The sequence below is a fragment of the Mesoplodon bidens genome, assembly GCF_964165515.1.
Source record: "Mesoplodon bidens genome assembly, chromosome: 5".
NCBI lineage: Eukaryota > Metazoa > Chordata > Mammalia > Artiodactyla > Ziphiidae > Mesoplodon > Mesoplodon bidens.
In genome coordinates, this window is record NC_138161.1 from 144,928,001 (window position 1) to 144,952,179 (window position 24,179).

Below are 24,179 nucleotides of genomic sequence, written 5' to 3' on the forward strand. Positions count from 1 at the left end.
ATTTTTCTATAGATAAAGCTGAGGCTCTGGGAAATTACAGAGTTTGCTGGAGGTCACAGAGGTGTCCAGGGCTATATGACTCTGAAGTGCATGCCTTCTCTTCTCTGCTGCCTCTGAAAGTGAACAGTGCAGTCTGTATCCGACCAGGTCATCTGAGGGGCTTAAACAAAGTACAGACTCCTATACCTACTCTGAGCAATTTGTTTAAGAGATCTGAGATGGGGCCCACCAGTGAGGGTTTTGAATGGCATGTTGCATGAATTGTAAGATGTACGGCTTTTTCCCATTTGAACATCTCTGAAATTGGAACCATTTCACAATCAATGGTGAATCATCAGTTAATTGACAGCTTTTTTCCTTTCTTAGTGGCACAAAAAAATAATGGGGCATTTTAGATTAAATGAAATACAGTATTGTAACACGGTGATTTTTTTAAAATAAATTTATTTATTTATTTTTGGCCATGTTGGGCCTTTGTTGCCGCGCACAGGCTTTCTCTAGTTGTGGCGAGCGGAGGCTACTCTTCATTATGGTGCGCAGGCTTCTCATTGCGGTGGCTTCTCTTGTTGCAGAGCACGGGCTCTAGGTGCACGGGCTTCAGTAGTTGTGGCACGCGGGCTCACTAGTTGTGGCTCGCGTGCTCTAGAGAGCAGGCTCAGTAGTTGTGGCGCACGGGCTTAGTTGCTCCGCGGCATGTGGGATCTTCCCGGCCCAGGGCTCAAACCTGTGTCCCCTGCATTGGCAGGAGGGTTCTTAACCACTGCGCCACCAGGGAAGTCCCAAGAAGGTGATACTGTGAAGGAGACAGACATAATTTGCCACCTTTCCTTTTTTTTGGGTACCTGTCACAACTTTCTTTCAGAGTTGTAAAATTCGCTGGTGGTAAATTATTTACTTGTGGTAATGGCTGTGTAGTAATGTCCTTGCAGGGTAGGCAGATGATGGCAGTGAGATATTACCGTTAGGTTTTAGAACAATGGCAACTCACTTTTCAGCTAGGAAGTTGCTGGCAAGAGAAATATCAGGGGTTCTCAACCTTGTGAAAGCCTTAGGGCCTTTTCCTAGACAAGGGTGTGGATCCCACACATGTTAAGTTTTGCACACTGTGATGGGGGTTCTCAGACTTTGGGGACCTTACAGGGCCCCCTGATGAAAGCTTATGGGTACATCTGAATCCCTCAAAAGCTGGTTCTGGAAGGGGGCATCTATTAACATTCTGTATTTCATCCTAGGATTCTTTGACCTCCTACGTGATTTTCTTTCCTTCTAGTTTTATTGAGATTTAATTGACATAAAGCACTGTGTAAGTTTAAGGTGTCCGGCATAATGATTTGACTTACACACATCATGAAATAATTAACCACAGTAGGTTTAGTGAACACCATCATCTCATATAGATAAAATATTAAAGAGAAAAAAATTTTCATTCCTTGTGATGAGAACTCTTAGATTTCCTCTCTTAATAGTGTTCATATATAACATACAGCAGTGTTAATTATCTTTATCATGTACATTATATCCCTAGTTATACTTATTTATCTTATAACTGGAAGTTTGTACTTTTTGATTACCTTCATCCAACTCCCCCTGCCGCCTGAATTAAAAACAAATTTGCATACATTAAGGTTTATTCTGTTGTAGTTATATGGGTTTTGACAAATGCATCCAGTATAGTATCATATAGAATAATTTTGCAACCCTAATAAGTCATCTGTGAAGGGGGGCATTTATATTTATTAATACCTTTCCTTATATTTTAAATAAGTTTGCTTTTAAAAACGTATTTATTATGTAAAATTTCAAACATTCAAAAGTAGACAGAATAGTATAATGAACCTCTATGTATCCATCATCCTGCTTCAGCAATTATCAGCTCATGGCCAGTTTTGTTTGGTCTATACCTCTCCACTCCCCAGTCTGCTCCCTGGTCCTACTCCCCCTCATCTTCTGCTTGGATTATTTTGAAGCAAACTCAGACATAAAATTTTGTAAAAAAATCTTTTGGTATGTATCTCTAAAAGATAGGAATTCTTTAAAATTTTGTAATAACTATTATCACACCTAAGAAATTAACAGTAATTCATAAATACCAAATATCTAGGCTTAGATCTTCCTGATTTCTAAATGAATGCTTATGTAGAGACTCTTGCCTGCCACCTGTTTCTTCCCTGTCCCTGCTCCCCACCATACCACCGTTTAGTTCCTTTGGTGCCAAGCTTTTCTCACCCTAGGATCTGCATTCGATGGTTGCTCTGCCTTATGTACTTTTCCTGGATCTTTACATGGCTGGAGCCTTCTAGATCTTAGCTTAATGTTACTTCCTCAGAGAGCCTTGCCTTCCTAGGGTTGACCCTCAGTGCCACTCTGTTCTGTCACCCTGTTTTCTTTTCTTTTTTTTTTAATTAATTAATTTGTGGCTACATTGGTCTTCGTTGTTGCGTGCGGCCTTTCTCTAGTTGCGGCGAGCAGGGGCTACTCTTCATTGCGGTGCGCGGGCTACTCTTCGTTGCGGTGCGCAGGCTGCTCACTGAGGTGGCTTCTCTTGTTGCAGAGCACGGGCTCTAGGCACACGGGCTTCAGTAGTTGTGGCACACAGGCTCAGTAGTTGTGGCTCGTGGGCTCTAGAGTGCAGGCTCAGTAGTTGTGGCGCATGGGCTTAGTTGCTGCGCGGCATGTGAGATCTTCCCGGACCAGGCCTTGAACCCGTGTCCCCTGCATTGGCAGGCGGATTCTTAACCACTGTGCCACCAGGGAAGCCCCCACCCTGTTTTCTTTTAAGTACCTGATACTTCTGTTGTTTCCATCTCCCTCTGTAGGAAGGCTAATTCTGTTTGAGTAGAGACCTTTTATATTGTTCCACTCTGTATGCCCAGCACCTAAATCAGTACCTGGCATATAGTAGGATATTCAGTAAAAGTTCCGTGAATGAATAAATGAATGAATCATATTTTCTTTTTGTTTTTTTGGATTCACTGTCTTGTGCCTTACTGGGGTCATCATTCTCTTGATCATTTCCCATTGCCCGCTAAGTTATTATCCAAAAGGGGATTGGACTGAACTTATGAATGTAAGTTTAAATAAATTAGTTTTAATAGCTTATTTCCTTTGAAGTTGCCTAATTTTCCCAAGTCTCTGTCCCCTGAACACCTCTGGATAAGGTGCCCCCCATCTTGGCTTCCATAGCTCTATACCATGTACAAACACATCTGTATCACTGTACCCATCATGTTCTATAGTTTCCCTACTGCATTAGGGCTACCTCATGGCTTGGCACATAGCTGTCTCTCAGCAGACTGCTGGTCCACACTACAGTTGAAGGATATAAAATATTCAAGAGAGATTCTGGCGAAATAATTAAAAGCTGGAAAACAGAATTTCTCATCCTTTCTTCTGAAATGCTAACCTGCTGTTAATCCTAGCCAGTGTATTTTTTCATCTCGTACATTGTAGTTTTCATGTCTAGAAATTTGATTTGGGTCTTTTTATATCTTCCATGTCTCTACTTAACTTTTTGTGGGGTACTGTTACAATAGTTGTTTTAATGTCTGCTGACTCTAACATCTGCCAGTTCTGGGTTGGTTTCAGTTGATCTGTCATCTATCTGTCTACCTACTTATTTTGCTTTTTTACATGCCTGGTAGTTTTTGACTAGATGGTGGCAGACATTATGAATTTTACCCTGTTGGGTGCTGGATATTTTTGTATTCCTGTAATTATTCTTACATTTTGTTCTGGGACTCAGTTAAGTTACTTGGAAGCAGTTTGATCTTTTCAGGTCTTGCTTTTAAGACTTGTTAGATAAGACAGGAGCAGTGCTCAGTGTAGGTCCAATTATTCCCCACTACTGAGTCAAGACCCTTCCGTGTACTTTCTCCATTGACCTGTGACTCACGAGGTTTTCCAGTCTGGCTGGTGGGAATAGGTGATATTCCAAAATGTATGAAGTGCTATGCACTGTTAACCTTTTATTTTTTCTCTGCCCTTGTGTAGCTTCCTTATGCATGATCAGTACTCAGCTGAAGGCTCGAGGGGCAACCCTCTGCAGATCTTGGAAATTCTCTCTCTGTGTAGCTCTCTGTTCTCTGGTACTTTGTCCTACGTACTCTAGCTGTCTTTGTCTTTCTGAGCTCTCATATATTTTGTCTGTTTTTTGATTATTTCAGATGAGAGGGTTAATCTTGTCCTGTTATTCTATCTTGTCCAGAAGTGGAAATGGCCAAGGATTATCTTTTTGATTGTTTGCATCTTTTCTAAAGTTGTTTAACTCCTTAGATTATTTGTTAAAGGAGAGAATTTAGTCTAATTTCAAGAAAAAGCTCTAAGGTTGTATAGCTACGCATGCATGCACATGTGCACAAATGTGGGTTTATAGTAGATAACATGGTGTGGGAAAATACTGGATTTGGAATCTGCATATTTGAGTTTTAAGTCCATCTCCTCCTTCTGTTATATGTGGGTAGGCAAGTAATTAATGTTTCTGAGTGTTGGTTTCCTCATGTATGAGATGTATAACAGGGTGTCTGTTATCATATTGCCATAATGTATATGAAAATGCTACATAATCCTCAAAATAATTTATTTTAGTTATTGGTGGGGGATTTTTATGTTTTTGGATAAAAACTCAAATCATAGAATGTTAGAAAGAGAGGTCACTTAGACATCACCTGGTTGATTGCCTTGGGTAGCAACATTTATCCCTCGCTGAGCAATTACTTATTGAATGTACACTAGGCCTTATTTTAGGGGTTTGACATGTTTTGGTGAGTAAAGCGGATATAGATCCCTGGTCTCATGGCACTAACTTGTAGCAGAGAGCTAAGTGACTTGCCTTAGAAAAGAATTCAGGTAGCTTTGGAACTGGACTCCAAGTTAGCACTTGGAGTTGCTGGGAGGGAGGAACGATGTTTGTGAGTTCTCCATTGTGCTTTGAGCCCCTGGCCATAATAGCCAACTCTAAGTTACTAATGGCCTCCACAGCTGACTGAGAGTGTGTGCTCCTATTAGGAGTTGGCTCTGAAAGAAATTGAATGGTGGTTATGTCAAACTGTGAGTAAATTACTCCGTCTCTACACTAGAGCTGTACTTGCAATACATGCATGAGCTTGGTGAGATCATTTTTTTCTTTAAATAGTGCAGGAACCAATGATAAATTAGTTTCCAGAGTATCATTTTACCAGATGCTAGAACATTCTCACGCTATGGCAGGGCATGCTTCATATTTTATGTTATAGTGCTAGAGATTATGGGTTATGTTTTTGTTACTTACTATTCTTACATAGGAATTGGGGAGCATCTTTAACATCTCTGCAGTTGTGGTACAAATCACATCTTTGGGGGAATTCTTTTATGGATTTTTTTTTTTTTTAAGATGACAGCTATACAAGTTGGATGTGAAATCTTGTTCCCTGATCCTGTGTTTTAGTGTCAGCCCTCTTGATAATTTCGTATCCATCTGCTGTAGTATTTTCAGAGGGGGAAGGTGACGGTATTATTTGAGTCATCCATTTGAAATCAAAAGTGACAATACTCGTGAAGAGAAAAAAAAGTGACCACAGTCTCCCTTTGATTCCACACAACTTCTCTCAAAGGTCATATCATCACAGGTACTAGGGAGGCAAACCTGAGCACAGCATTTGTGATGGAGAGCTTTGGGTTTCCATTTTCAGGGATCACTGAATTACAGTCGAAGTTAGGTACTGAAATGGAAGATACGGGAGGGGAGATGCTTGGTACTGGAATAGTTGTATCCTGGAGCCTGATCTGTTAAAGCAGTGGCAACTAATAGCCATTCCAGTGGATTGTTTTAAGTGAGCTGTTGATTTTGATCACACATCATGTACTCTTCCTAAAGTGGCAGAGTGAGGAGAGGTGCTCAGTGATTGCAGATGCTGGCTTCTCCTTGAGAGGATCAGGAGGTTCCCTTCCTTGACGCTGACCCCCTAGCCACTTCTTAGGGACCAAAGGATGGACCTCTTGCCTTTCCTTGGAAGAGGCCAGTTTTAGGCGTGGGACGAGGAGGCAGCCTGTAGGCAGGGGGTGGAGGGAAGGGGCATGTTTACTTTGTCTTCCATTGTTGATGTCTTCTTTCTCTTAAAAGCTCACTTTAGTTCTTTTTATACTCTCTGTGTGTACATGTGTACTCTCAGCCCACTTCTATCCAGACACTTAATGGTTGCAGGAGAAATGTAGGAGGAAAATCTGAATGGGCAGAGATCACATGAAACATCTCATTGAATCTACAAGAATATCGTTTAAACAGCTATGGGGATTGAAGATTTACGTGCTTTTCCATTTTTAATTATGAAGATAGGATGCCCCTTTCCTGTAGTCTAACATTTGTAAATTCCCTTCTTATGATGTAGTTAAATATTAGGTCTCAGCTAATTTTCTAGGTATAATTTGACTATAGCTAGGTTTATGAGATTTTGATGGACAAATTGTTACTTTATTATATTTATTTCAGTTTGTTAGTCTCCATAAACCAGGAAAATTTGAAGTAAGAGCTCTGTATTTATTTAATTTCAGCATTGATTAAAATACAGAGTATTTAGTGGTTTCATACATAGTAAATGATTTTGGCTTTTTTCCTCTGGCTTGTATACCACACTGTCCTCAGAACCTAGAAGATTCTTTTGACTAAATAAATTTTTAACTTAAGCTTTGACTAGCATTTGGAAACCATTGATGATATCATAGAATAATAGAGTTTTGGCTGACATTTGGAAACCATGGATGATATCATAGAATAATAGAATTTGGGGGCTGAGGAGGGACTTTAGCTTTATCTGGTTTAACTCCCTTGTTTCATAGTTGAGAAAATTGATGCCTGGAGAAGGTGGTTAAATAATTGATTGCCAAGGGTCACTCAGCTGCTCATTAGCAAAAACTCTGCTTTAGTTCTGTTTCTACAACATCACTTTTGTTTTTCTACCTTAACTGATTCCTGATGTTTTCTTTAAAACATCATCTCCCTTAAAATCTATCTTTGATGTAGTTGATTTTTATCTACAGCCAGCCATTCATGCATCTAACATTTGAGTACCTACAAATAACCTAAGACCCCAGCCTTGCTTGTGAGGTGTGCAAGGTAGTGGGGAAGACAGACATGTGAACAGCTCCTGGAATGTATTTTGTTATGTGCTGTAAGGTGGCTCTTTTTTAAAGGGAGGTGGTTTGGTCATTGACACTAATCGACCATTGTTAGGGCCTTAGGAATCCAATAGTTAACTTTTAAAATCGTTTAGAATAATTTTTAGACTATTGTGTCATTTGAGCTTGAGCTGCACAGGCCAGGTCATGTAGAACACAGGCCTTGAACTAAGCTTGAGCTTTTTTTAATATTGTTTAGGGGAAAATGAATATTCCTTGATGGATGTGGAGAGTTTTGCAGAAATAACTTTGGATTTTCAGCTTGGAATTTGGGTTGTTTAAAAGTAACTTGTGAACAAATGTCATATTTTCTAACAATAGAGTAACATTCCTACTTTGCTGGAATTGGCAGTGAGAAATTTAAGTCTGATTATTATAGGCGAAGAACTGAAATGTTGTTCATCTTCGGTTCGAAGAGAGAAGCTCTATACGTTCTAATAACAAAATGCTACCTCTTCAGTCCAGGGCTGTTCGCCCTTGTTCCTGCCCGCCTTCCCGCAGAGCCCCTTCCCACCTCCCACCCACTCTGGTTCGCCAGCTCTGTCCTCTGTCCTGCTGGTCCTTTCAGTTTTATCTTGTAGGGCTCCGGTTTTGTTTGGAGGTCTCCTCTGACTCTTTCATGGCGCTGCTTTGTCTCTTCAGCTTAACTGAAACCTGCTTTCTTCCTGTGAGTGGTATTTTCCTCATAATACTTTCTAGTCACTGGAAGTCAGTTTTAGTACACTCCCTCCCCATTTATGGGGCAGGGGTCAGCTTTTTTTCTTTTCTTTTTTAAAAATCATAATTCACTGGGTGAAATTCACATGACATAAAATTAACCATTGTAAAGTGAACAAATTATTCAGTGCCATTTAGTACATATACCATGTTGTGCGACCACCCACCCTGTCTAGTTCCAAAACATTTCCATTGCTCCAGAGTAAAACGCCTCACCCGTTAAGCAGTTTTTTCCTCACCTCCCTCTTCCCCCAGCCTCTGGCAACCACCAGTTTGTGTTCTGTTTCTGTGGATTTATCTATCCTGGATATTTTCTAGAAGTGGACTACTCCAATACGAGACCTTCCCTCTCTGGCGTCTTTTATTTAGCATAATGTTCTGGGGGTTCCTTCACATTGTGGCATGTGTCAGTACGTCACTCCTTTCTGTGACTGAATAGTACCCCATTTCGATGTATATACCGCAGTTTGTTTCTTCAGTCCTCTGTTGACGGACATTGAGGCTGTCTTCACAGCTTCACTATTGTGAATAATGCTCCTGTGAACATGTGTGTTAAGTACTTGAGTGCCTGTTTTCAGGTTTGGATATATACCTAGGAGGGGAATTGTGGGTCATGTGGAAATTCCATGTTTAACTTTTTGAGGAACCACCAAACTTTTTTACAGTGGCTGAGCCGTTTTGCAGTCCCACCAGCAATGTACAGAAGTTCCAATGTTTCCATGTCCTTGCTAACACTTGCTGTTTTCTGTTTGTTTGTTTGTTTTTTAATTAATGCTATCCTAGTGAGTATAAAGTTTTACCTCATTGTGGTTTTGATTTGTATTTCCCTAATGACTGCTGGTGTTCATGTGTTTGTTGGCTATTTGTGTGTCTTTGGAGAAATGTCTTTTCAGGTCCCTTGCCCATTTTTAAATAGTCTTTTTGTTGTTGAGTTGTAAGACTTCTTTATATATTGTGGATACTAGACCCTTGTCAAATACATAACTTGCAATATTTTCCTCCATTTTCTAGGTTGTCTTCACCTTGACAATGATTTTCAATGCGCAGTTTTTTTTTATTTTTTAACATCTTTATTGGAGTATAATTGCTTTACAGTGGTGTGTTAGTTTCTGCTTTATAACAAAGTGAATCATCTATACGTATACATATATCCCCATCTCTCTTCCCTCTTGCATCTCCCTCCCTCCCACCCTCCCTATCCCACCCCTCTAGGTGGTCACAAAGCACCGAGCTGATCTCCCTGTGCTATGTGGCTGCTTCCCAGTAGCTATCGGTTTTACATTTGGTAGTGTATATATGTCCATGCCACTCTCTCACTTTGTCCCAGCTTACCTTTCCCCCTCCCCATGTCCTCAAGTCCATTCTCTAGTATCCTCAAGTCCATTCTCTAGTAGGTCTGCGTCTTTATTCCTGTCCAGCCCCTAGGTTCTTCATGACCATTTTCTTTTTTTTTTTTTACATTCCATATATACATTTTAGCATGTGGTATTTGTTTTTTTTCTTTCTAACTTACTTCACTCCGTATGACAGACTCTAGGTCCATCCACCTCACTACAAATAACTCAGTTTCGTTTCTTTTTATGGCTGAGTAATATTTCATTGTATATATGTGCCACATGTTCTTTATCCATTCATCTGTTGATGGATACTGAGGTTGCTTCCATGTCCTGGCTATTGTAAATAGAGCTGCAATGAACATTGTTGTACATGACTCTTTTTGAATTATGGTTTTCTCAGGGTATATGCCCAGTAGTGGGATTGCTGGGGCATATGGTAGTTCTATTTTTAGTTTTTTAAGGAACCTCTATACTGTTCTCCATAGTGGCTGTATCAATTTACATTCCCACCAACAGGGCAAGAGGGTTCCCTTTTCTCCACACTCTCTTCAGCATTTATTGTTTGTAGATTTTTTGATGATGGCCATTCTGACTGGTGTGAGGTGATACCTCATTGTAGATTTGAATTTCTCTAATGATTAGTGATGTTGAGCATCCTTTCATGTGTTTGTTGGCAATCTGTATATCTTCTTTGGAGAAATGTCTATTTAGGTCTTCTGCCCATTTTTGGATTGGGTTATTTCTTTTTTTTTTTTGATATTGAGCAGCATGAGCTGCTTGTAAATTTTGGAGATCAATCCTTTGTCAGTTGCTTTGTTTACAAATATTTTCTCCCATTCTGAAGGTTGTCTTTTCGTCTTGTTTATGTTTTCTTTTGCTGTGCAAAAGCTTTTAAGTTTCATTAGGTCCCATTTGTTAATTTTTGTTTTTATTTCCATTTCTCTAGGAGGTGGGTCAAAAAGGATCTTGCTGTGATTTATGTCACAGAGTGTTCTTCCTGTGCTTGCCTTTAAGAGTTTTATAGTGTCTGGCCTTACTTAGGTCTTTAATCCATTTTGAGTTTATTTTTGTGTATGGTGTTAGGGAGTGTTCTAATTTTATGAAGTCCAGTTTATCTAGTTTTCTTCTGTTGCTCTTGCTTTTAGTGATATATCGAAGGATCCACTGCTAAATCCAAGGTCATGAAAATTTATCCCTATGTTTTCTTCTAAGAGTTTTATAGTTTTAGGTCTTATATTTATGTTGTTGATATATATATATATATATATATATATATATATATATGTTTTGTTTTGTTTTTTGGCGATACGCGGGCCTCTCACTGTTGTGGCCTCTCCCGTTGCGGAGCACAGGCTCCGGACGCGCAGGCTCAGCGACCATGACTCATGGGCCCAGCCGCTCCGCAGCATGTGGGATCTTCCCGGACCGGGGCACGAACCCATGTCCCCTGCATCGGCAGGCAGACTCTCAACCACTGCGCCACCAGGGAAGCCCTGTTGATATATTTTGAATTAGTTTTTGTATATGGTGTGAGGTAGGGGTCTAATTTTCATTCTTTTTTCATGTGGATATCCAGTTGTACCAGCACCATTTGTTGAAGAGGCTGTTCTTTCCCCGTTAAGTGGTCTTGGCGCTCTTGTCAGAAATCAGTTGGCTGGGGACTTGCCTGGTGGTCCAGTGGTTAAGACTCCACGCTCCCAATGCAGGGGTTCAATCCCTGGTCAGGGAACTAGATCCTTCATGCCGCAACTAAGAGTCCGCATGCTGCAACTAAAAAAAAAAAAAAAAAAAAAAATCCCACACGGCTCAACTAGAGATGCCGCAACTAAAGATCCTGCACGTGGCAACGAAGATCCTGTGTGCCACAACTAAAACCCAGCACAGCCAAATAAAAAAATAAATAAATAATTTAAAAAATCAATTGGCTAGGAATATATAGGCTTATTTCTGCACTCTCAGTTCTGTTTCATCAATTTAGCTATCACTATGCCAGTACCACACTGTTTTGGTTTCTGTGGCTTTGTGGTAAGTTTTGAAATTGGAAAGTGTGACTCAACTATGTTCTTTTTCAAGACTGTTTTGGCTATTGGAGGCCACTTACAATTGCATTTTAATTTGAGAATCTGCCTTTCCATTTCTGCAAAAAAAGGGGTTAGAATTTTGATAGGGATTGCACTGATATATCCCTTTGGGTAGTATTTCGACCTTAACAGTAGTAATAGTGAGTCTTCCAATCCATGAAGATGGGATGTCTTCCCATTTATTTAGGTCTTCCTTAATTTTAGCAATGTTTTGTAGTTTTCAGTGGATAAACCTTTTATCTCCTTGTTTAAATTTATTGTTAGGTATTTTATTCTTTCGGGTGCTATTATAAATGGAGTTGTTTTCTTAATTTCCTTTTTGGATTGTTTATTAAGGGACCAGCTTTTATCATGCATTATATCCTTTCTTTCTTACTTTGATTTTTGATTGTTTTGCCCCAGGACAGTGATTCAGCATCCTCGTCTCTTTTGATATCATTGAGGTTTATTGATACTTGTATGACCTTTGACCCATTAGGGTTGTTGCAGCCACTCAGTTGCAAGATGATCCTCAGTGACTATACCCTGACTTGCTTTCATTATTTCCCTCCCTTTATCCCAAAGGATATTAAAATCTACTGTGATTTTTTTTTTTTTTTTTTTTTTTGCGGTGCGTGGGCCTCACACTGTTGTGGCCTCTCCCGCTGCGGAGCACAGGCTCCGGACGCGCAGGCTCAGCGGCCGTGGCTCACGGGTCCAGCCGCTCCGCGGCATGTGGGATCTTCCCGGACCAGGGCACGAACCCGTGGCCCTTGCATCGACAGGTGGACTCTCAACCACTGCGCCACCAGGGAAGCCCCTGTGATTTATTATTATTATTTTTTCTCAGCTGTTACTCCTTTGACCATGCTGGTGTCCCAGTTCTCAGGTCTCTTTTCTAAATAAGGCACTCATTGAAATGGCCACTTTGGACTTGGTCCTTTTCTCAGCCCTCGGAACTTCCTTGTTCTGATCAGGACACCCCAGCCTACTTTCTCAGTCACTCCCTTCTACTAGAACCAGGCTCTGTTTCCTGATCTCGTAAAGAGTTACCCTTTTCTTGTCTTGTGCCCAGCTGGCTCAATAAAGCATCACTGAATAAACTGTTTCCCTCATTGCCTCTCTAACCATTCCTCACTGCCCACTTCTCCTCTGCGGAGCCTACCACACCACTCCCAGACAATGATAAGCCTTGCTGTCTGCTACCCTGCTTTGAGATTGCATTTAATTGTTATTGTCATATTTGAAACACTAATAATTAGAAGCAATTAGAAAGAAGTAGATTATCTAGATTCTGTCTTCATTGTCTTTCACTTTTACTTAAAAATTGTTTTGAGCGTGATGGGGAAGGAAAGAAAAAAGATTACGTTCAGAAATAAATGTATGATAGTCTCTACAGATTTCATCTTTTTCTGAAAATCAATTTGTTTAAAATTCTTTTTATTTTATTAATTTTATTTCCTGATTATCGGAGTAAAAACATACTGATAGGCCATTTGGAAAGTGTACAGGACCATAAAGAAGAAGAAAAGTATATATTATTTAACCATGCATTGGCAGTCTTTGGTAAATATCTTTCCAGTATTTTTTCCATGTTCTCATTTTTCTGTATGTAGTTGAAATCTTAGAACATAGGTAACTCTTTGATATAGATGGTGCTTCACAATCTATAATGTTATGTTTTCCCTCACTCTCTGTCTTCTTACCTGTGGTCAGATTATGGCTTATACATTTTCTACTTTATGAAACTGACTGTGCTTTTCATTATAGCAGATCACTTTTTCTAAATCTCTTATTGATGCTTTGAAAGAATTGAATTTCCTTTAGAGTATGGTCGTGGTGTGTCTGCATGTCCACTCAGCCATATTAATTATGGATGGAGATACACATATCAACATGCTAAGATCAGTCATAGACTGATAGTTTTGTACCATGGTTATACTTACATTGGGTTCTCTTCATATTTCTATTATTTTGGGAAGATTGTACTTACATTGGGTTCTCTTTGCATTTCTAATATTTGGGGAATTTTTTGGACTCCTTACATTTCATTTAGAGTTATATTCATGATGATTATACTTGAATTATTATGTATTATGTAAACCTCAGTGTAAAATGATTACCTCACGTTAGAAATAAAAGTGTTATTAACCTTTCAGTATGTTTTGGAGTAACTTTTTTGGGGAAGGATACATAATCGGTGTATTTTTTGAGAATCTGTTGTCTTCACGTATGATGAGAATTTGTCTGGGAATGTAATTCTTGGCCCGCTTCTGATTTCCCTGAAACCTATAGCTTTATCGCCTTCCCTGTCATCTTCAGGATTTCCCATGTTATCCTTATTCAGACAGTGAGCATGGGTAGTCCAGGGATTTTCTTCTCATTTCAGCCCCATTGTCACTGTTGCATGGTGAAGCTCTTTCTGAGCTTTGAACTTTTCACTATGAGCTTTTCAGTTCATAGTGCTTTGCCAAATTTTACCTTTTGGTTGGGTATTTTAAGGGAAAGTTGAAGGAAAGTGTTTTAGTCATTAGTAAATTATTACTAGTGTTAATCTTGATATATCAAAGATATTATCTTTACCAATGGGATTTTTTAAAATTGAATTTTGTTTGAGGGCTTTCTCTCTAGCTTTTACTGGCCTTCATGGATTATTCTAGGCAGTAATTGGGTTTTTGTTTAGTGAGTTGCTGTAGCTGTATGCATATTTCTTTAAACATGTTTTTGAAAACTAACTTTTATTTTTCCCAGTTTAACTTAACTTTCATAAGAAATTTAAGAAAAAGAATAAAAGCATAACCCATATCCACCATTTATAATCAGTCACTGTTCATATTTTTTGGTATTTCCTTTCTTTTTTGAGAAATGGAACACACACATTGTGCATATACATGTACAGTTTTTTTTAATGCAGGTCCTCTTTTTTTTTTAACCTTTTTATAAATTGAAGTATAGTTAATTTACAATGTTGTGTTGGTTTCAGGTGTATAGCAAACTGATTCAGTTATATATATAACTGAATATATATTCTGAATGTATATATATTCTTTTTTAGATTCTTTTTCCATTATAGGTTATTACAAGATATTGAATGTAGTTTGCTGTGCTATACAATAGGTCCTTGTTGTTTATTTATCTTATATATAGTAGTGTGTATATGTTAATCCCAAATTCCTAATTTATCTCCACCCTCCATCCCCTTTGGTAACCATAAGTTTGTTTTCTATGTCTGTGAGTCTATTTCTGTTTTGTAAATAAGCTCATTTGTATCACATATAAGTGATATCATACGATATTTATCTTTGTCTGGCTTACTTCACTTAATATGATAATCTCTGGGTCCATCCATGTTGCTGCAAATGGCATTATTTCATTCTTTTTAATGGCTGGGTAATATTCCATTGTATATATATATACCACATCTTCTTTATCCATTCATCTGTTGATGAACATTTAGGTTGCTTCCATGTCTTGGCTGTTGTAAATAGTGCTGCTATGAACACTGAGGGTGCATATACATGTACATTTAACTTTAATTCACCAGACATTTACTGAACACCTATTTTATGCAAGGGAACTATTCTAGATGCCAGACATTATTAAAATTTTGCTGTATATAGTTTGTATCTTGCCTGTTCTTATTGAATGTAACATTAGAATGTAACATTCTAAGCAAAACTCAATTCATTAAAATTTATTTGTAACAGTCCTGTTTATGGCTTCATAGTCTTTTTCAGTGTTTTTTTAGTCATTAAAACCTGTTTTCAAAGGGGAAGCTCAATATGTCACATGGATGAACAGGAGAGATTTGACTGAAGGGGTATAATGGCTTAGAGTAAATTGTTGAAAACTATTGTTCTCTGTTATGGATATATTATAGTTTATTGATTACTGCTCTATTGCTGGTAGTTTATATTGTTACTTTTCTTCAATTTTAAGTTTTATTTGGATTAATATCTTTATACATAAACATTTGGATCTATATTTGGATGAATTTTTCGAATTGGACTTAGTGGGTCAGAGTATAAATATTTATAAAACATTGATATATGTTCACAAATTGCTTGCTTGCCACCCTGCCTAACATTCAGTATTGTATTTAAAGAACATAAGCATTTCTGTTACAACATCAAATACATTCAAAAAAACAAAACAAAACCTTTAAGGTTTCCAAGTCACGGAAAATAACAGGACTTACGGGAAGAATAAGGTTAAGGGCAAACCATTCAAGACCTTTGCAGTTTTCAAACCAATTACTAACAAAAGCATAATTGATACCTTATGAGATAACTTGGACAGCCTGGTCAAATCACTTAGGGTGGCTGAGGCTGCTTCAGAGGAGAGTTAAAGATGTTAAAACATAATAGGGTGGAAATCGCTGGCTTGCATGTTCTTGAGATAGTGCAGATGAGAGCAGCTTTCTAAGCCATTGGGGCTGCCATAGAGTTGGACACAAGAGAAAGTGCAGCTTCCTAGGTCCAGGAACCATGCAGAGACTGGTGGTGGTCCTCTGAGGAGAGAGCCCTGCGTGCAGGTGCTTATTTTTAGTTTTCTTAAAATAGGGCTGAGAGGGCTCCTGCCTGGCGGTAGCTGAGTTGAGTGAGGGTCTTTTCCTTTTCCACTGAAAGTTATAATTCTTTACCTGCTATTCCAGTTCTCCTTGCCTGGGAAAATTCAAATGTAAACTGACACAATTTCTGTGTTGTACTGGTATTGTTATTTACTAACCACTTATAAGCTAATTGGTGTTCAGGAACCTGTCTTATGACAGAACAGACTGTATTTGCTAATTTGATAGGTGAAAATTTGAACCTAAATTTAATGGCTTCTTTGAAGAAATTCAACCCCTTCCAAACTAGGAATAACTACCCGAGTTAATAAAGAATGGCTATTTCAAAATAAATGCTTTCAAAATCTAGTCAGGAAACAGCAACTCTGTTTAACGGTTGTATTACAGTTTCAATACCTCAATCTAGGGTAGTGAATTTAAAATTTTCAGTTTATTTTGGTGGTCATTAAGATATGGATCACAGGGCTCCAAACTGTCAACAGCTTATGTATATTACTTTATTTGTTGAGCATAGAAGTCATGGTTTTGCAGTGACTCATTTGTGGGAATGACTTCATTCAGGATTACGCAGCATTCAGTTATAGCACCAGAGAAGACAAGGAGTAGGGGTGTCAAGTCAAGTTCAAGATTGGCTGTTTTCAGGGTAGGGTATGCATGTCTTGATATAGGCTGTGGAAGAAAGTTGAGGGTACTGGTAAGAAAGTAATTGCAGTAACTGGTGTTGAGGCCAGTAAGAAGAAAATAAGGAAATAATTGCTGTCATCAAATGGGAGAAACAAGAGGACTATGGACACTGGCGATATTATGAGCCCACAGAACAGCTGTTGTAACAATAAAGGGAAGGAGCTGAGGAGCTACTAACTACTGAGACAATTACAGTTTAAGATTTTGGAGGTAGAGCAAGTTCTATGTTGTCACTGTCCGTAGAAATGGGTTGCTTTGGTATGGATGAAGGTTGTTGGAGTGGAGGAATAAAAGGATCATTGAAGTTGGGTTGAGAGTGGGTTGGTCTCAGGTACATTGGGAGTCTGCCATAATAAGTCACAGGAAAAGGGTGTGTAGAAATTTCATAAACTGGTTCCAGAATCCTCAATGAATGAGGGAGCTAAGGTACTGGCAAGGAGCTTTATGTGGAGTTGGATTTACGCAACTCCTAGATGTTCTTGACACTTTGTCTGGAAAATTTAAATATTTACACATTGGTGTTATTACCAGTAATAACCTTATAACTGTTATTTATTAGGAACAGAATTCTTCCTTTCCCTGTGAATGATGTTTGAAATTTAAATTTGGAAGTTGTTGATCACTTAAGATTAATTCTTTTTTTCTGAAACTTTTTATCTTGGTGATAGTAACATTCTATGGTATGTAAGCTTTTTGAGACTGGAAAAGAGAGGTAAAAACTTGTTGACTCTTTTTTTCCCTCTTAAAAAAAATTTAGGTAAACTTTACATACAGTGAAACGTGCAGATACAGTTGGTCAAGTTTTGAAAAATGCATACACCTATGTAACCACCACCCCCGTTAGATGCAGAATATTTCCATCACCCCAGGAGGTTCCCTTTGTAATCAGTTCAACAATCTCCCTCCCAACCCCCTCCCAAGCAACCACACTAATCTGATTTCTGTCACCACAGATTAATTTTGCCTGCTCTAGAACGTTATATAAATGGAATTATATAGGATGTACTCTGTGTACAGCTTCTTTGACTCATTGTCTCTGAGATTCATCCCTTTTGTTACAGAGTCTCAACAGTTTATTTTCATTGCTGAGTAGTATTCCATTGTATGAATATACTCAATTGGTTATTCATTCATCTGCTGATGGACATTTGTGTTGTTTCCAGTTTTGGCTATTCTGAATAAAAGTGTTATCAGTGTTCACATACGAGTTTTTTTGTGGAATCATATGTTTTCATTTCTTTTGGATAATTACCTAGGAGTGGAATTACTGGGTCTGAGTAGGCATATGCTTAACTTTATAAGAAACTGCCTGTTTTCCAAAGTAGTTGAACATTTTTACCTTCCCAGCAATGTATGAGAGTTGCAGTTGCTCCACATCCTTGCCAACATTTAGTCATTCTTGTGAGTGGAAATGGTATCTCATTGTGGTTTTAATTTGTATTTCGCTGATAACTAATGATGTTTAGCACCTTTTCATATGCTCATTGTCTATTTACATATCTTTTCTTACAAAATGTATGTTCACATCTTTTGCCTCTTTTATTTAATTGGGTTGTCTTTTATTTTTGGTTCATAAGAGATCTTTATTCTAGAAACAAGTCCTTTTAGGTGTATGAGTTGTGAATATTTTCTCCCAGTTTGTGACTTGAACTTCATTTTCTTAATATCTTTTAAGGAGCAGAAGTTTTTAATTTTAATGATGACCAATTCATCAGTTTTTTCTCTTTGGGTTCGTGGTTTATGTGGTCAGTCCAAGAAATGTTTGCTTAACCCAGGTTGTGAAGATAATCATTTTCTTCTAGAAGCTTTATAGTTTTAGTCTTTACATTTAGGTCTGTAATCAATCTCAGGTCAGGTTTTGTGTAATATGTAAGATAGGGCTCAAAATTTTTTCCCCCATACCTTTATCCATTTGATTTAGCATCACTTTAATTGAATGGCCATTGTGCCTTTGTTGAAATTCCATTGACCCTTGTGGGTTTAGTTTTGGATTCTGTTTTGTTCCATTGATATATCTATCCTTATACCAATACCACACTGTCTTGATTACTCTAGTTCTTCATCCTGTTGTGAAATAGGATGATAACTGGAATCCTTACATTACCTATGAGGTAGTGTGAGTCTTCCAACGTTGTCTTTTTCTTTTCTTTTCTTCAAGATTATTTTGGCATTTAAATTTCATTTTAAAGTTAATTTGTTTCTTCAGAAAATCTGTTAGGATTTTGATTAGGATTACTTTAAAGCTATAGATCAATTTAAGAAACAACCTCTTAACAGTGCTGAGGCTTATCTAAGAGAATGGTATCTCTCCACTTACTTAGGTCATCTCTAATTTTTCTTAGTCATGTTCTGTAGTTTCCAAGTAAAGAGGTCTTATCTTTAGTTAGAATTATTTCTAGATACTGTTTTCTTTTATGTTATGGTATTGGTTTTTAAATTTTATTTTCCAATTGTTGCTAGTATATAGAGAGACAAGTAATTTTTTGAATATCGGCCTTGTATTCTGAGGCTTTGCTAAATTCATGAATTGGTTTTAGTAGTATTTTATTAATAATATATTTCATAGTGTTTTCTCTGCACATGTAATCCTATCATCTGTGAATAATGAGCTATAGTTCATCCTCTCTAACTTTTATACTTTTTGTCTTATAAATTGGCTATGACCTCCAGCGCAAGGTTGAATAGAAGTGTTGGAAGTGGACATCCTTGCCTTGTTTCTGATCTTAGAAATAAGAATTTAAATTCACCATTGAGTATGATGTTAGCTATAGTGTTTTTGTAGATACTGTTTACCAGACTAAGAAGGTTTATTTATCTTCCTAGTTTGCCCAGTTTTTTTAAATCATTATTAGGCTTTGAATTTTACCAAATGCATTTTCTGCATCTATTGAGATGATCTGGGGTTTTGCCTTTTATTCATTAATGTGTTTAATTATATTGATTTTTAAAGGTTTACCTTTTGTAAGCACTTGGTCATGATGTATTAACCTTTTTCTGTATTGCTGGACTCAGTTTGCTAATGTTTGATAGAGAATGTGTCTATGTTCACGAGGGAAGTCAGTCTAATTTTCTTACAATGTTTTAGTCAGGTTTTAATATCAGTGTAACATAAAATGAGTTAGGAAGTTCTTTCTTTGACTATTTTCTGAAAGTTTGTGCAATATTGGTGTTATATCTTCCTTAAATGTTTTGATAGAATTCATCTGGACCTGGAGCTTTGAGGGAAGGTTTTTAATTATTTGGATTTTTAATTTCTTCTTGTCAGTTTTGGTAAAAACAAAGATTTTTTTAATCTTATCTAAATTACTGAATTGTCACTAGGTTGTTCATAATATTCTTTTTTTTAACATCTATAGGATTTGTAGTAACGTTGCCTCTTCCTAAGTATTGTTAGTCTGTGTCTCCTTTTTTTCTTATTTATTTGTTTGTTTGTTTGTTTATTTATGGCTGCGTCAGGTCTCAGTTGTGGCACGCAGGATCCTTTGTTGCAGTGTGCAGGCTCTTCGTTGCGGTGCGCGGGCTTCTCTCTCGTTGTGGCGCATGGGCTCCAGAGCACGTGGGCTGTGCAGTTGGGGAATGTGGGCTCTGTAGTTGTGGCGCTCGGACTTAGTTGCCGTGCAGTGTGTGGGATCTTAGTTCCCCAGCCAGGGATCAAACCCGAATCTCCTGCGTTGGAAGTCCGTGTCGTACTCTTAACCACTGGACCACCAGGGAAGTCCCTACTAATCTTTTAAAGTAATCATCTTTTGACTTTATCCTTATGGTTAATTTCTTTATTGTGGTATTTGATCAGAGAAGGTAGCCTGCATTATTTCAAGTTAGAATCCTTTTGTAAAAATGTTTATGGGTCTAATTCATGATTAACCTCCCTTGTTTCATGTCCCATAATTACATTGTTCAGATTATACGTCCACACTAAATTTTTATCTGTTTTGATCCTTTGTTTTCTGAAGGATGTTAGTTTCCAAGTATGATTGTGTATTTATTTCTTCTTGATTTTTTTTTTTGGCTTTCTATATTTGAAGCTCGTTTGTTAGTTGTACTACTGTATCTTATGTTTTTATGAATATGAACTTTTTCTTACTAATACATTCATATTTATTAATGCATTTATTAATATAAAGTCCTTCTACCTTAAGTTCTAATTTGTCTCATGTCAGTACTGCCATATTTACTTCTTTGTTTTTCTCCCCCTTTTAACCTGGCATGTATATTTTAAACTTTTGTTCTAGGTATTGTGTATCTCTTGTGAACAGCACCAATCTAGGCGAGAGTCAAAAAAGCATTTTTAAAAACAAGCAACATTTCAGCTATTCGCAGTCATCGTGTTTGCTGATGGCCTTCTTTGTACCCAGCTTTGTTGTTGCACCCCCCCACCCCTCTCCCACCTTCTTGCCCTCTCCCCCTTCCCTCCTTGCTCCAGCCCCACCAGCCCTCCCTCCCCAGTTGTCAGCTAGCACTTCCTGGCCTGCTGGCAGGGAGAGCCTCTTGCAGAAGACCTCTAACTCTCTCTCATTGCATTTGGTTTCCGCTATAGGATCAATAAGGAAGCGCTGCTCAACCAGTGCAGCAACCTTCCCCTAGGTAAGCCGCAAACCTCATTTCTGAATTAATGATTGTATTAGGTTCGGTTCAGAAATGAGAAAGCTAACTTTACAGGAGAAATGCCTGTAGCAGAGTTATTCATTTCTATATCTGTGTCTTAGGAGGTGTGAGAGCCTCACCTTGACCTCTTTGCATACCACAGGGTGTTTTAGACTCATGGTATAAGGCTCAGTAAGTATGAAATATGCATTTCAGTTGGCCTCCCCTGTACCTTTTTTCCCTCCTATGTGTGGAATATGTGTCATGCATTACTAGAGGGACACCTAGTCCCAACTTTAAATGACAGTCAATCAATTGAGAGAACTTACTCCCTGCTACTCTCTGCTTTCATTCTTTCAGTTCTTTTGGGTTATCGTAGAGAAAACCTCTGATTCTTTACCTCTCTCAAACACTTGCTATTATCCCCTTCCTCCCTTTTTGTAAACAATGAGCTGGGCTGAGGCTCACTGCCTTGGTGTAGACCACAGTATTTAGCTAGCATTTAGTAATGTTTTGTTTTCCTGTTAATTGACTGTTTTTTTTTCGGTTACCTTGTATTTTTTCACAGTAATTACTGGTTTTCCACTCAAGATGGTGATTAAATTTTGCCTTTAAAATTTTTATTTTAAGAAGGGGTATCACCTAATTGAGAAATGTGATGTGTGTTTGAGGTTGGATGTGACCTTGGGCAAGAAAGTGGTATGGCAGTGAGTGAGATTTGAAATCTCCAGCATTTCTCAGGCATCTCGATTATTTCTCTTTTTATCTGCAGTGCTAACTTGTCTAACAAGTGTTTACTGAGCATCTGCTTTGTGCAGAGGACTGTCCCCAGAATACGAGAAATATGGTGTTCTCCACCTTGTAGTTCAGATTGGGAAGAGAACGTGTGTCTGTGTGGCAGTGGTGTGAGTGTACCTTAGTAACATGCCGTCCAAGCAGCCAGCATGTCGTACTGACAGAAGCCGAGGTCATCTCTGGCTGGGGTCTTGAGGCCTTGGTTCACACTAATATTTTCACCCAGGCGCCTATCTCTCTTCCTAAATCCTCATCAGTTTTGTGGGGTTAAGGGGCTTTTGTTTGTAGGCATTTCTCTGAGAAGGTCTGTTTCCAAAAGGAAGTGTGTCACATTGGTGGTTCTCGGAAGACAGTGTGGCTCCCAGAGTTGTGGCTCCAGCACCCCTGTGCTTAGCTGGAGGACCACTTAATTGTCCTGAGTCTCAGTTTCTTAATCCTTGTTGGCAATGATGAAATCCCGTGTTCTTCCTACTTTGTAAGGCAGCACATGTGGGATATGTTTGTGATGTGCATTTGTACATCAATGTTATTTTTATAATAATCAGTATTTGAAATACTGATGGTTAATGCTTTTGAGGGTATTATGGGCATTTAATTTTTTTCCCTATTTTTTTTCTAGGTCTTGATGCAGAACTTTATTATGTGAGAAATGATCTTATTAGTCACTACGCCCTATCCTTTAACCTGTTAGTACCCAGCGAGACAAATTTCCTGCACTTCACTTGGCATGCAAAGTCCAAGGTAAGAGAGCGGTCAACCAAAGATGCCAAGACAGGACCACCCAGGCCCAGAGGCTGAGGCAAGGACTGTATCTGAGGAATGGGCTGCCAACCGCACAAGGGGGTCAGTGGGTGGTGGGCTGTAGCAGTACTGGATCTTTTCAGATTTCTGTTTTAAATCTTGAGCCTAGTCCTCTAGACTTTCTCAAATCCTTGGAAATGAAGGTAGTCATCATTTATGTGACTAGCTTATGGCAGAACACTTACATCTTTTCAAGCTTTTCAAATAGGGATGTAGCTCTAGCTTGAAGAGGGGACAGTTGGACCTGTTAATGACTGTGCTGCTATGGTGAAGTGATATGAGTGAGGGGTGGGGGAATTTGTAAGTGAGGTGTTTCAGACACGTTTGAGGTATTGGATATAGTTCTCCCATTTATGGAGAAATGGTAAAAGTCAGGTACAGCACACATAAGCACCTGTGTGTAACTATGACGAACCTCTTGCCTGGTTTGCTTGTTGCTGAATTCTTCACATGTCTTCTGACTGTCTGGGCTCCTCTAACATGATAAGTTTTCTCTTAGGTCAGAGAGTGAGAGGCTGAATGTAGAGCCCACCTCCCCCGATCAACTTCAGTTTCTTTTGGCAGCATTATGTATAAGCTTCTGAGTAGGGTTTTATTTGGGAAATAAAAATAGTTCTTGCTACTAAAAACAAATAAGAATACCTAGTGTACAGTTTATTTTAAAATTATTATAAAGTGGTATTTGTCCTTATATTTGTTGCAGGTCATTTAAGTTTGATCACTTTAATATAGATCATTTTTTGTCTACTTAGAAAACAATAATGGTTATTGGGAAAATCAATTATTATAGAATTGTTTTAAGAACTGTTAAGACTTTGTACCTCTGTGCCAAGAAGTAATCATTGTTTATAATTTGGTATACTTCAAAGCTCATTTCTTTTTCCTTTTTAAACAAAAAGGGGATTTTCTAACACGTGTTGTACAGTGTTTTTCCCCCACCTGATGCTGTGTCTTGGCATCTTTCTATTTCTCTACTTTCAGATTTAACTCAGTCTCTTTAATGGCTTTATAATATGATATCATATGGACGTACGATGTATTGTTATTTGTTAAGTGCCTCATTGATGCATGGATTTTTAATAGCGTTTTACTATTTCAAACAATGTTTCCTTTCACTACTACAAATAGTTTCTTCACTTCATTTGGCAGGCAAAATCCATGGTAAAAGGATGGTAAAAACAATTAATAGTTCATCTTTTGTTGCTGTTTCTAACTTTATTATTGATGAATATAGAAGCAAAAAATATGGGTGTGTGAATGTTTATGAGTATGTATGTATACATACATTAAGAACATCTTAATTTGTTCAGAAATTTTTGTGTACTTTTGGCATTATTTCTGAGTAGTACGTTGTGACCAGGAAGTGAAATGACTGGGTCAGAGACTGTGCATGATGAAACTTTTGATTGATATCGTCACCTTCTTTCTCCCTCCCGTCTCCCAAGATGGTACCAATAAGCCAGCAGTCCTCACAAAGTGACT

At 38.2% G+C, this 24,179-nt stretch overlaps 1 protein-coding gene across 2 annotated transcripts in view; it reads left to right on the forward strand.

Moving 5' to 3' along the window:
• Positions 1 to 24,179, forward strand: part of RYK (receptor like tyrosine kinase) — a 90,551-nt gene that overhangs the window by 7,681 nt on the left and 58,691 nt on the right. For both annotated transcript variants that reach the window (XM_081234374.1, XM_081234375.1), the window contains exon 2: positions 22,516 to 22,637. In XM_081234374.1, the coding sequence (XP_081090500.1) occupies positions 22,516 to 22,637 (122 nt within the window). The remainder of the gene's footprint in view (positions 1 to 22,515; positions 22,638 to 24,179) is intronic.